Genomic DNA, 14,072 nt, shown 5'->3' with positions numbered 1-14,072 from the left:
TCAGACAGGGCCGCATGTGAAATACACACCTAGCTATTTGCATACAGCCTCTTCTGCCTAAATGCGTTAACTCGGTTTTTGTGCATTAAAAGGTACAGAAGCCTTGCTGTGCTCTCAGAAGGTGAATGCAGGTACAGAAAAATCCCCCAATATTTCCTTCTTTGTTACCGTGATCCTGTTTCGTTGTATATAAACGGTAGGGCAAGCGAGCACTTGGACATTCAGGAAAAGGAACGTAACCACCCAGAAGGAGGTGACCGCTGTGAGCGTTTGTCTCCAAGTCCCTTTGAAGTGTTATTATGAGATTACCCTATCAGTAAGTATTGACGGTTGTATATTGACATATAAACATATACTGTTAGAACAGCAGAGCAGAGCTTGCTTTATAGTGAAATAAAATTTTCTGCTCCAGACAGCGCTGCTGCCTGCGATACATGGGAATGATAGAAGACCTTTTTTGTGGGGGGGAATAAAGCGATGTGTTTGTCTGCGCGATGCCCGAGTGGCAACCGTCGGAATGGAAATGGAAATCTTTCTTCTTACTGAAATAAAGAAAACATCTTCCACTCATTTCTCTTGATTTATTGCAACAGACAGTGCACTTTGCCTCCTGATCCAATTAATCAGTAGGCTTGGAAACATCCAAGTGACCCCTAAATAAATACGTTGACTGACTGTTTTGAGATGTCATTTCCTACATATTTTTGTGGCTTATTAGGCTAATAGACCCGTAGCAAATTGCTATCAGTCCAGACCATCTGCCTTTCATAATAGGCAAGTGATTTGAATAGATTAGATTAAATACATTTTGTTCTTCTAATTCAGAGAAAGATCATACAGCTGTCATCAGAAAAATATTCAAGTTCTAAGTGGTCCGTGCTTGTTTCTTTGCATGTGATTTTAAAAGTTTTTTTATATAGACTCTGCAACGCAGATTACCGCAGGCAGCTTGATTTACATGAAGGTAGTTTAAGCTCACCTTGCAATGTCTGTAAACATTGTCCTGTTTTAATGTCCCAGATTTTGACTGTAGAATCGGCATTCCCAGACACGAGTATATTGTCCTTGAGTTCCATTCCACTCGTGAGAGACTGGTGGCCTGTTAGCGTGTGAATGCAGTTGCCTGTCTCCACATCCCAAACCCGGATGGAAGTGTCGAGAGATCCACTCACCACATGGATACCATCAAACTACAAGAAAGGTAAATCTATTACAAACAATTACATTAGGATCTTCCAATGCTCTGTATGAAGGCGGCTATTAAGCATTTAATTCACTAAATGCAACATCAGATACCATATATATTCGGAAGCTGCATTACAAGTAATAATTCAGTCTAAGTGGAGATGGCCTCGTTCATACCAGAGCAGGTGATGGCATGGTCGGTGTAATTTCTGGGTGCAGACATGGTCTATGAGGTACGTGGTTTAAGGAGAAAAGACCGAACCACTGGTCTTTTAAATGTAATACAACTCTCTTAAAGACAACAGAACCTGGACTATACTGCAGTGTGCGATAGTAAGAGAATGCTCTTTTCCCAATAAAGACGCTAACAAGCCAAACCTGCTTTTCACAAGTCAGAGGGGCTTGAAGCTGGAGAATGGTAACAACATTAATTCAGAATCATCTTCACAGAAGCCAAAACATAGGAAAATGGAAGGGATGTAACTGAAAAATGCTGGGTTTGGCCATTTTATAATCGTAATTGTGTGCAGTAAGGAACTCTTCCTAGTTATTGTTGGGTAAGGTAGACGGGATGTCCCAATTGGATTTTTCTGGTCTTACATATAAAATAAAAAGACGTAGAACATGAACATGGAGAGAAATCAGCTAAGAGATGAGACACTTTTGACCAATAGGACTGAACATGGAGAGCATGTAAAGGTGGAAAGTAACTTGAGAGATAGTGACGATGACATGAGCCCAGAATTCTCAAAAAAAGGAAGGAAAAAGAGCAGTAGAATAAAACCAGTGGGCTTCAGGGAGGAACACTTCAATAAATTGAGACTCCTTCCCATGAGGATTTTATATATCTGTTCTCCGAGGGGAAGAAGAGTTCAGGAGAGTTGGCACTTTCTTAAAGACACAAACTATCCTTGTGTGAAGGAAAGATAGGAAGTGTAGTAAATTACCAAGACCCACTTGGCTAAAGCACAAGGAATTGTACAAAAAGCAGAAACTAGATCAATAGATGTGTTTAAAAGAGCACACTGGGACAAAATCAGAAAGGCAGGGCACAAAACAAGATAAAACTAGCAAGAGCCGTTAAGAATGATAAAACGTTATTCTGGAAAAAAAAGAAAAAAAAACAAGAGGAAGGCCAAAATAAAAAAGCTCATTTATGCTCAGTGGGAAGGAAACACCAAGCGAGGCCAGCTATTTAACTTTTTTTTCTGCTTCAGTCTTCAGCCATCTGAGTGTAGGCTCACAGCACTAACACCACTGACAACTGAGCACAAGCTTTTGCTAGAATGGGGGAAAAAAACCACATAAGGCAAGTTGTTTTAAGACAATCTCAGAGACATCTGCTGCTATCTTTGAGAATCCATGGAAGACAGACAAGGTTTCAGATGGCAAATACAATTCCTTTTCTACTGAAGGAGATGATGATGGGAGATGGGGAATTATGGATCGGTCAGCCTAAGTTCAATTTCCAGAAGGAACTAACAAATAATCAATCTGGCTGTAAGCCCTTAGCAATGCGCTATGTAGCAGCAAACAGGTTTGTGGAAAAATTATCTTAACCAATAGATTTTTGGGAAAAAATTTCTGTGACAGAGTAAAAAGCCACGTGAAACAGCAGATGTCTTGGTTGTGTTTTCACAAAGACGGAGGCACATTTGATGCAGGGATACCATCCCATTCAGAACTTCGTTCACAGCATGGTTCTAGGTATTGGAAAGAGTTCGAGGGTGGTGGGTGGCATTTAGTGTCGTCATTAGGATTTGGGTGCCATTTGAAATGGTAGAACTGACCCAAAGCAAAGACTGTAAACGTCAAGAGAAAATGGTGAGGATCTGAGCTTGGCAGGGAAGGAATGAAGGTACAGCTGCAGCCTGGGCGAACGAAGGCTGGGCAGGAGTCTGCTCCAGCTAGGGCAGACCGACACTACTTGTCCGCATGGACCGACTGGTATCTAACAATGGTGAAGAGCAAACCCAGTTAAGGGAACTCAGCTAGCTGAGACTGCTTCTCTTTATAAAACCTTCAGATAACCAACATCATAGATCTCTCAAATCAAACATGGTTGAGCATGGCACCTAGGTTCAAAAGAATGTAGGCAGCGACTGGCACATACAGCCTGCGCTCTGCTGTATGCAGGGCATTTCTGGTGAAAAGGAACTGAAAAAACCACCGCTCTGGTATCTGAAATAGGGGTGTGCTCTGTAAGGCGCGTGAAGTAACTTTTCACTTCTAGTAAGCATTGATAAGACTTCGACTGGAATTTTGCGTCGTGTTTTGGGTGCTCTGCTTTCAAAAGAGGATGTGAACTAACTGGCGTTCAGATAAACGACGAGGAGTGCTAAGGAGCCCAGCAGACTTGTTGGGTGGAAACACTACGGAACGTTTTCTTTCCTAAACAGAACTAAACCCGATTGATGTAACATATTTTGAGTTCTTTCCCCCTTTCCTGCAGATTGAGTGTATTCCATGTACATAAGGTATTCAGAAAGAGCGCTTTGAGGCTGGGCATCAAGAAAAACTTTACTCTGATACTGCTAGAATCAAACAGACACGGCTTTGGACCAGCGGTTGAGCTGTTATCTGTGAACCCTGAGAATCGCAGATTACTTCAAAGGCAGCTCAGAAAGAGTAAGAAAACACAACGCGGTCAGTAGTCTTCAACTGCTGCATAAGGATCTCTGGAAAGTGTTAGGGGGTCTATAAATGGGGAAATACTGAGGTGTAACAGAGCCTGCTGGGGAGCGGGGCCAGGGAGGCCAGGCTGGTTCAGCCTGATTATTCTGTTTATGGGAGTTCTGCCGTTCGGGGCTATTTCGGGCCAAAGGGCGGGAGCTCACCATGCAGTTTTAAAGAATCTTTCTGTCCTAAAACCGTGAGCACCTGTAGCCTCCTGCCTCCCAGAAATTCGTTTTAGAATACCAAGTTCTATCTATAGGATGTAAATAGTATCAGTGTGTAACATAACCCAATTATTTGATCTGTTATTACTACAGTATCAGAGCAAGATATAAATAATCATAGGCCAAAACAAGAGCCACTGGTGAAGATAAGGCAGAATGACATACACTGTTCCCAGACTGCCCTAGATGAAATGCAACCTTCAGAATATTTTTATGAGACAGGTAGGTAGTACGGCATTTTTAACTTGTTTGCTGCTTGTCTAGAGAATCCTCCTCAGCGTATGAATGTAAGAGAAGAGCTGGAGATTTTTGATTTTGGAAAAGGAAACCAATTAGACTAAATATGAACAAAATACCTATTACAGTGAGAGATACCTTATGATGAGAGCCTTTATGAAAAGTGTCTCTAGCACTGAGCTTTGCTTTCCGAGCCCCAAACCGGAGTAGTTACATGCAGAACGCAATTTCCCAGTTTTGAGCTGTCTTTGTTAATTTCTCTTTCAAGTCCTGCCAGACTGTGGTGAGAACAGGCACAAGCATGAAATTAATTTCTTTCGCCATTCAGCGCTTGGAAGTGATGCTTTGACTCCATGAATGAACAAGATGATCTTTCGGGTCGGTAAGGGTAAGAAGAGCCTGCATGAGGTCTATGTACGTCTTTGCCGGCAGAGTTCTGATGAGCAGTCGCGTGACTGGTGGGCAACCGGGCCATGCCACAGAGCGGCACCGTAATAACCTGCATCTACAATAACATGTCTCTGTTGACAAAGCCTCAAGGTTGTAGATCTGGCCTCTGCTCAAAGAGGAAGCAGGCGGCTGGAGATTTACATTGGGGCATTAAAATTTTAGTTTCAGCCTTACTGTGAATTACAGTTTGGACCTGGAAGATGGGTCTACAAAACACAGATAAACACTTCTGCATAATTCAGAACATTAATCCAGTGGGTTTTTTAGCGCATTTTCAATTACCATATCATCTGATGTATTTAAAAGAGTACCATTAGATTTTCTTTGGGGAAACCAAAACCACAGCTCCAAAATACATGCAAGATTTCAAAACAACCCAACGACCCAGAAAACTACTTAACTTGCTGGTATAGAGATTTGGGCTTTATTGTACTGGGTGCTTTAAAAAACCCAAGCTCCTCAAAAAAAATCTCAAGTCTCTAAATACAGACATGTGATTAGTGTAGCAAAATGAAAGAGGGGAAATATCACAGCTGCCTCTATATTCTTGTGCTCTGTTGAACTTTGGAGTAGGTACCCTGAATTTAATAAACAAGGCGAAATAAACCAACTTTAAATGTTACTGAAGTGAACTAAACCAGCAGATGAAAATCACATACCTGTAACGAGTAGACTCTGTTAGTATGCCCTTGCAGCGTGTGCAGACAGGTCTCTGTCTCTGGATCCCACACTTTGACCATAAAATCATATGCACCACTTACAACCCTTCTGCCATCGTACTGAACGCACCGAACCGCAGCCACGTGGCCCATCAGAACGTGTAAGCACTGGCCCGTCTCTATGTCCCAAACTCTCAGTGTAGCGTCTCGAGAACCACTGACCACTCTGGAGGAACAAGAAAACCCCTCCTGTACTTAGCATTGGACATAGAAGTGTTAGAACAATTCGACTTAGGTATAAATCAGTTATGAGTTTTCATTTGGGACGTTAGCTAGCATTAGTCCAGCAGCCACCAAAGATCTGGTTTGGCATGACATTTTATTAGGGTCGCAAATGACTCGAGTGCTTTTCTTCCTTGCTCTGCTCACCTCCTCGGGATCCGTCTACTTGATGTAATTAGCAATCAGTATTTAAAAAGGCACTTCATTCCTGAACGGCGAAATGATGCCGTGAGAAATTATGTGGACTGTTGTATCCATCTATGAAAGCTTGTGAATATGCTGAGCTCAAGCCAGTGCTATGAGCATTCTGTTTTAATGGACAAGGTGATCTCCAGAGGTCCCTTCCAACCCCTACGATTCTGTGATTCTGTGACCAAGTTAACTAATTGTAACAGTTAAACAAAGAAGATCTTTAGAAGTTCTACTTTTAGTAAAGTAACAATTATTCTGCTTGATTATTTCAGCTTGTACTTTTAAAAGCTTCTTTAGGCCAGAACAGAAATGAGAAGGAATTAATATTAATGGAATTGATAAAGATAAACCTCATCATTCTTCAGAAAGAAAGAAATGCAACCAACAGGCACTCTGTCCAGCTCCATGCCACAGCCAAGTAAAAGAGCTTTGCCAATGTTCATTGACTCAAGACATGGTTTACTACTGCAGGAATGATGATATGCTCAGTTAAAATTTAAAAAAAATACTGCAGTGACGACACTTAAGTCACTCCATAAAACGAGTAGAAGTTTAGAGCCCTGACAAAAGGGAGCAATTAGTCAGCGTGTGGGAGACTGGATCACAGAGTAACAAAGAATGAGTTTTGGAAGAATGTCGAATGTGACTTTTTATAAAGTACATGACTCAATTTTCTGTTCTTTAATTAGTACTCTTCTGCTTTTGCTGCTATTAATCATCTCCTCCCTTGTGCTGATTTATGTAGTGTAGTGTGAACGCTTCGCCTGGTTTGTATGTCACTCAGCGTTGGATGAGGTACCCAAGTTTAACAGGCATTTTCCACGAGCACAAGTGTGTCACAGGCCCAGCTGTGGCTGTAGCTTTGGACAGAGCCTTACCTTTTCTCATGGAGATGCATGCAACGCACGGTGGAGGTGTGTCCGTACAAGGTGTGTATGCATTCTCCAGTCTCAGCGTTCCAGACTTTCAGCGTTCGGTCTGTGGAGCCACTGATGATGATATTGTCCCTCATCTGTGATGACCAGACTCCGCCGGTGTGCCCAACCAGTGTTCTCAAACACTGAAAAGAAATGTTTTGCTTAGTTCCCCTCCCCTTTTGACAGAGTTGAATGGAAACTTAAGAAAAAGTAATCTGCGAGGTAACAGGAGTCTCTTATAGCAAGAGCCAGAAGATCCCTGGAGCCTGCTTTGTGATTGAACTAAAAAATCCCACCTTTTAGAAAATACTCGTCAAATTTCGCTCTTCATTGTCGGTATTCTGACTCTAAGGAATTTTCCCTACAATCTTCCCCTTGATAAACTAAACTGACTTTCCAAATTTCTCAATATAGGGCATGTTTTGCAGCCCTGAGTCATTTTCCTGGCATTCTTCTGAGTCACTGCAGGTTTTCCAGTAGCTTTTTGAAGCATAAGCGTTAGAACTGGAGAGAACATGCACTCAGTAGTTTTACCACCGATCTATAAACCATATACTCTTATTTTTTCTGTTTGTTTATCCAAGAAATGTCACGTTCTTTAAGCCATAGCTACAGCATCGATACTGCCAAATCACGTTTCAAACCTTTTTCAGACTTTACCGTTGCCCAGGAGAGATTCCCGCACCACCCCAGCACAGCCTACCTTCTTTGATCCCAAGTGTATGACATGATTTCTCACCACATAGAGACAGTGTCTGCTCACACCTATGTCTATAAAACCTCTGTCATGCTGGAAAAATGACTTGTCTCCGTCTCTCAGCCTGTATTCCTTACAAGTAACGACTATATATATGCTTTCGCACCAGGCAGCAATAAGTGCTAATTAGCACAGACACAAAGAGATCCTTGCAAGACCCCTCTAGAAAGATACTCCATGAAGACTCCGCATTTACATTAACAACATGATCTCTATAATTACCCGCTTTCTAACCCATTTAAATATGTGCCATGTTGATTTTTGTGTTGCTCTATTTTCTCCAGCCGTGCCACGGGGATACAGTCTTGCAGTGCACACAGCCATCTATTTCTGCGCTATTATTTTTATCAGTCAAACCTGTAACTGCATGAGAAAAGAGGTCAAGACAGTTTGATGATCTCGTTTTCTGTAATCTAATGCTAAGTGGTATTAATTGCCGTGGCCTTCCTTTAACTGTTAGTTGACTCCTCTTGATGCTGCCCAATCCTAAATACCCAGTCTGTCAGTTTACTCCATTTAAATACTGACACATTTTAGCTTTCTGGCCATCCTTTGGATCCTCTCCTTGTGCTCACACCTTTCGAAAAAAACCCACCAATTTTATCCCACGGGTTACTTTAGAAAAAAAAGATCAAATACAGATTACCTGCATCAACTGTACTAAGAAAAACCGTAACTTTGGTAGTTGTTGAACACCCTTGTGAGTTTCTGCTGAAATGAGGTGTTTTGTTATCACTGCCTGCTGTATTTCCACCGCATGAATTTTCTCCCAAAATAAATATTTTTTTTCTGCATCAGTGATAGTATTCTAATTTCTGCTCTTAATATCCTGTTCTAAGATCCTTGAAAAATGCCTTGCTTTTCTGCTGTACAGAGATTTCCCGTTAACGTTTTTTACCAGTCTTCTACAATTCCTGGCCCCTAGCTTAATTCACTGCTATCAAATCCATCTTTTTCAGTTCATAGCTGTTATTCACTTTTACAGTTCCCTTTTTTTTAATTTCAACCGATTTGCTCGTATTTTAAGAAATCATCCTTCTAAAGCAGTAGGAACACAGAATCCTTATTTTGGGCTCTACATCTGTCAAGGGAATTATTTAGTCATGTTCATTTGCACAAACCAACCTTTAGGTTTCTTTTTAATTTTATTAATTCTTCAGCATCAGTAAGCCTGAGGGCTGATACAGCACTCTTCCATCTTTCAGACACTATTTCTGGCTCTCTTAAAGGTTTGGGGTAAGTAGTCACATTAGGATTAGTAATTACTTTCAAAAAATTACTGAACAGGAATTGTTAAGTCATGCTACTATGATCAATTTTATATATTTAAAGGAACATTTTGCTTTGAGAGGGTGGTATGTATAAAAGAAGTAGTTTTCATTTGAGTTTAGGCTGCCCTTTTCAATTAAAAAATGTAAATGTCAATATGGGTTCCCTCATTAGACAGTTTGTTGTAGGGAAGCCAACAGAGGCAGGGTGAGGCTGGCTGTTGCTTTTAATTTCATTCTTCCCCGCAGTAGTATTTACAACCCTATCAAAGATCTTCTAGGCATGCAAAGACAAATGCGTATTTAATACGTTCAAGCTTCAGCGTTACTAAGTGGATACCTTTTACATTTTAACCATGCTATCCTCAATGGCTGTCCTGTTGTTCGTGTAACTCTATCATTAAAACAAAGCTAAGTACACACAATACTAGTCTAGAAGGAAAAAGTACTGTTTCCCTGAGACCTTTTCTGTATCCTTGGAGCATGGTCAGTCACCTTAAAACAAAAAAACCCCTGTGTGCTGAGTAGCTGTGATGTTCTAACATGAGTGAAATGTTCAGTACTGTCTTTTTGATTGCACATATTGTTTTGCTTCTCTAAGCCAAAATTAAATTATTGGAGCTTATTAAATTCCTGCCTGAGCTGGATCTAATTTAATAGGAAATATTTAAACCTAAAGCAAGTTACTTTTTTTTTTTTTTTTTTTTTTGGTGGCTCAGCAATATAGTAGCTTAGAAAGAAAAACAAACTCTGTGTTTGAAATCAGAGCCAGTAAAATGCACACCCCATTTCAGTAACTCGAAAACAACAGAAAGAATGCTAGAAGACAAGTGAGAAAGGGAGAGCCAGGAGGGGTAAGAGCAGGCTAAATTAAGCTTTAAGGAGGATAAAGTAACATATCTGTCCAAATTCTTTAGAATCCGTGTCACAGGTGACTCCGCAAGAATAGCAGAATTGCCAAGAGAACAAGGATATATGCCAATGGTAACATGAGCAGCATTGCAATTTCACATCAAGGTGACTTTTTTGAACTAGACTAGTCTCTGCGTAGGAAAAGGTGACCCAACGGTTTACTGCTACTTCTTCCGACTCTTGCACCAGACGGCACCGAAGACCATCCTGCCGTGCGGTCTGGTGGCGCAGCTGCGCTTCTGCCATACCAGTGCTCTACCTGTAGCTCGTTTCCTAAGGAATCTGGCAGAAATAACCGCCTTACCTTGCCTGTAACCGCGGACCACACTTTCAGTGTGTTGTCGTCGGAGCCGCTCACTATTCGGTTCCCGCAGAACTGAAGGCATGTGATCACGTGGTCATCGTGGCCTTTGAGCACCTGACGATAAAGAACATAAAAACCTACAGTCACAATTTAACACAGGAGATTAGAGAGAAGCAGGAGAAACAAAGTGCTCTTCTGATTCATAAATTATAAAATGCCAGAGTTGCTTCGATAATAATAAGGCCCCTTAATCCCGTGTGTCAAGTCTAATTTACCGCCAGCTGGGACCAAAGGAGGTATTTTCCTTCTTCCTTGGAGCGCTACTGCATTGCTTAGCAAGCACACTACAGTTATTGTAAGCCGCCTAAAAGTACCAGGAGAAAATCACTAATAAAAGTAGGCTGAATTAGACTGAGACATTGCTCAGTTCCTCTGCAGTTATTCCATCTATTTTTTTAGTCGAGTTACTTTTATCTTTTAATGGTTGTTTCAATCTTGAACAAAAAGGATGGGGTTCTATTATTTGCTGCATAGTTGTATTTTGGTGGTCAAGGCTGACTATATCTGGTTGTTTTTTTTCCTTACCATCCAAGCACTGGAATCTATTAAATGCCAGGCAGCCCCAAAGTAAAAAAAACTAGAAAACTGTGAACTCAATGAAATACAAACCGAAGCGATAATTTAACGTGCTGGAAACATGGATTGGAATGTCCTTTATAGAGGTGGGATTGTCAATGCTTCATTTGGGAAAAACTGCGATTCAGTGTACTTTACTGCAATACAGCAAAAAAAAAATCCTTATCATCATACACAGGATGAGGAATTTTTTATTTAAGGTAGCTGAACACTTTTCAAGATGTTCATCGAAATGAAATGGGCATTTAGTTAACGCCTGAGGCTGTAATTTTAATGATAATTCCAAGATAACTTGATGTGGCATATCAAGGCAAGACATACAAAGCCGTTGCCAGAGATGTACATAAGTCACGGCCAAATAAACAGCAGGATATAGCCATAGGTTTTCCAAGGGATCTTTTTTGTTCTTATTATTTTGTAGTAATCAAGAAAACAGTCAAATTGCCTTAAAAAGCGCTGAATATCAGTTTTCATCATGTTTCAGCCTGTGTGTTCAATACCAGGTTTTATCAGACAGTTACTATTTTATTTTACAAAAGGTTTGAAGTATCGCTTCGTATCACCATTTTGGAAAAGATGTAATGATAACATAGCAATGCCATTAAAGAATTTTAATATTTAAAACAAACACACAAACACATCTTAACATGGAACGAAGTCCTTGCCTTGTGCTGCTCAATTTAAAAGAATATGTGTAAAAATAAAGCATGAAATGACCACAGAATGAGTATTTTTATGTTGTGACATGGCCCAGCTCTACAAATACATACATCTATATATATGTATTTATATATTTCCTATCTATATGTGTGTGTTTCATTTTAAATATAAGTATTTCCAATCAAGTTTCTGAGATTATCTGTCTCAAAGAGACTGGTATATTTATAGGAATTCTTGAAATTGTACAGAAGTTTTTAGAACGGCAGTGAAAGACCTGTGCTGTATGAAGCAGCTCATTTTGATCGGCTAATACGGCGCTCAAACATTAATTTAAACTCAGGGTAAGCTCAAATACAATTTTCCCCCCCCCTGTAATAATACATTGCTTTTTGTGCATGGATACTCTGGTTTGTCCAAAGGAAAAAACCAAAACCCCTACGAGTTGATCCAACTTTGTTCATGGCCCCATGCACAGAGCCCAGAAAATTACCTTAGGCGATTTAAGTTCTCCTCGCCGCCAGTTGGTATCAATCCTGTGTTGTCTAATGTAGGCGCTTTTCCACGGACTGTGTATGAAGCCTGGTTTTATTACTTTCCTCCTCTTGATATGTAATGGTTCATCAATCCCTAAAACGAATTTTTAAAAAAAAAAGGGGGGGGGAAGAGATGAGGCCACCCCAAAACCAACTTCTCGCCCTCCCAAACCTTTACGGTGATCTCTGACATCAAACACTGCATTGACGTAACAACCTTCCGCATGCCAATAGTTGCACTGTGCATCAGTGGCACCTCAGCTCTTTGTGCTACGTCTCTCCTTGCTGCTTAAGCATAATCAGTACCGTAATCATGGCTGAAAACGCCCTTGTTCACCATTCCTTGCTGGCAGCCTACTAGCTGGTTCTGACTCCCCCTTTCTGAGGCAAAGTAGCAGAATATTGCCTTTTTCAAACAGGTATCGTCCAACAACCAACCACTCGTACGCTCATTTTGGAACTCCTCAAGAAGTAAACCTTTCCATCTGCAGTCCTCCCCTCCGGTCACCCATCTTCATTACCTTTAAGTTCACCGTGACTGTTGATATTAGTGAGCTTTTAATGCTTTTCTTGAGTCGAAAGACTGTGTGCTTTTGCCATTCTCCTTTCCTGGCTGGAATTTAAGTATAGCCGTGCCCTTTCTGAACGGACGCTTAAGCGGCAGTGCTTTGTTTTAGCCTTGCTACTACAGATGATATGTCTTTTTTTTCCCCCCCACCTCACAATTCTCTCACCCATCTCTCTTGCCTATGCAGCGCCTCTCTCCCCACTGCATCTCATTACCAGCAAGTGTCTTGTCTCTTGCCATTACGTGGATTTCACTCTTCTGCTTTTAGCCCCTTTTCTGGCATCTCTATCTGCACGTCCCGAATTAACTGCTCCTTCGTATTACTGAGCACCTCACTAAGTCTAAGCAGCCTACAGCACAGTGTGCTTTCTCTGTGCTCTCGTGCTGGGCCGTATTTATTTTTACTTCTAAGCTCACAACTGCAGGCTCATTCCCCTCTCAACCTTCTCCTTTTTTCTCATTCTCTCCTTTTCATGCATTTTCACTGAAATTTGTGAGAGTCTTTAGAGAAGATTTAAGAGGTTAGACACCTGGTTTCTGCTGCAAAAGAAAACTAATTAATTTAGGTGCCTTTACAAATAGCCAGCTGGATTCACGTTGTCATGGTTTTTAAAGCCTTTGCAGCAACCTCTCACAAGTTCTTGCCTCCATACCCCAAGGCGGCCTGGACTGGTCCCTGTGTTCACCTGTGTCCAAGAGGGGCAGTGCTCTGAGATCCCATCCATGTCCTCTGCCCCCACCCCCCCGAACAGACTCCTTGTTCACATAATTCCCCCTAAAAATGAAAACTTACATGCCTCGTGTGATCAAATATGTGCCTATTTTCCTGGGAGCCTTTTTTTTGCCTGTTCATATTACTGCTGAACCACCGCACCTTCTTGGTGTGGCATGAGCAAGCGATATCCATGTGGAGCGTGTGTCCCTCTCTACGCAATCAAGTTAGCCCCTTCTCCCCCTACCATGTGCCATTGCTCTGTTAATTTTCCTGCAGATGACATGAAGTTACAGCATCCCTTCTACCCAACCACTGAAACAGCTTTTCCTCCATGTTATCTACAAACTGCAAGGCTATACCCTTATAATTTTCACATCTCGGGTCTTATTTGCTTTGGTTGTACTTTTTTAATTAAAAAAAATCCTTAAAAAGCAAAAATAATTGTATTTTTAAAACATACGCCTGGTATACTTTATAAACAGCATGTTCAAACTTAACTCTAGTTTCTTTTCTAGTACTCCACGGCCTATTTCTGCTTCTTACTTTCAACAATGTACCACGTAGCTCAAAGCATCGCTAGCAGTAAATTTAGTCACCTGAATTGCCTTCATAAAACTTTAAGCTTATTATGTAAATGAACTGCACTTTTTACGACAGCAACACTTTGACCATTACATCCATCTTTTTGCTCAGCCTTACCCTCCTCTTTGCATTTCTCTCTCCAGAGAAGATTATCTTCAGCCAGAATTCTCCAGTAACGGCATGTCTGGGCTGCCTGCAGAAGGTCCCTGGGTTCCAGGAATGACAGCACATACAGTGCCAGCTGTGAGAAAGAAAAAGAAAGTGTATTCTCTGCATTGCTTTTGAAAGGAAAAGAGAAGTGACTTGAAGTATTAT

General features: G+C 41.1%; 1 protein-coding gene and 1 long non-coding RNA gene across 3 annotated transcripts in view; one reads left to right on the top strand and one right to left on the bottom strand.

Annotated features, from left to right (window-relative positions):
* FBXW7 (F-box and WD repeat domain containing 7) overlaps nt 1-14,072 on the bottom strand; it is a 190,657-nt gene that overhangs the window by 2,114 nt on the left and 174,471 nt on the right. For both annotated transcript variants that reach the window (XM_064449876.1, XM_064449877.1), the window contains 6 exons: nt 13,875-13,998; nt 11,850-11,986; nt 10,064-10,177; nt 6,784-6,965; nt 5,432-5,657; nt 980-1,190 (listed from right to left, as the gene is read on the bottom strand). In XM_064449876.1, the coding sequence (XP_064305946.1) occupies nt 980-1,190; nt 5,432-5,657; nt 6,784-6,965; nt 10,064-10,177; nt 11,850-11,986; nt 13,875-13,998 (994 nt within the window). The remainder of the gene's footprint in view (nt 1-979; nt 1,191-5,431; nt 5,658-6,783; nt 6,966-10,063; nt 10,178-11,849; nt 11,987-13,874; nt 13,999-14,072) is intronic.
* Nucleotides 3,530-8,376, top strand: LOC135313099 (uncharacterized). Its single transcript, XR_010372689.1, has 3 exons — nt 3,530-3,813; nt 4,591-4,704; nt 6,651-8,376. It is a non-coding gene; the product is annotated as an uncharacterized LOC135313099 (long non-coding RNA).

The sequence above is a fragment of the Phalacrocorax carbo genome, chromosome 4 (assembly GCF_963921805.1).
Source record: "Phalacrocorax carbo chromosome 4, bPhaCar2.1, whole genome shotgun sequence".
In the NCBI taxonomy this organism is placed as follows: domain Eukaryota; kingdom Metazoa; phylum Chordata; class Aves; order Suliformes; family Phalacrocoracidae; genus Phalacrocorax; species Phalacrocorax carbo.
Note: the sequence above shows the minus strand (reverse complement) of the source record. Positions and strands in the feature narration are given on the sequence as shown.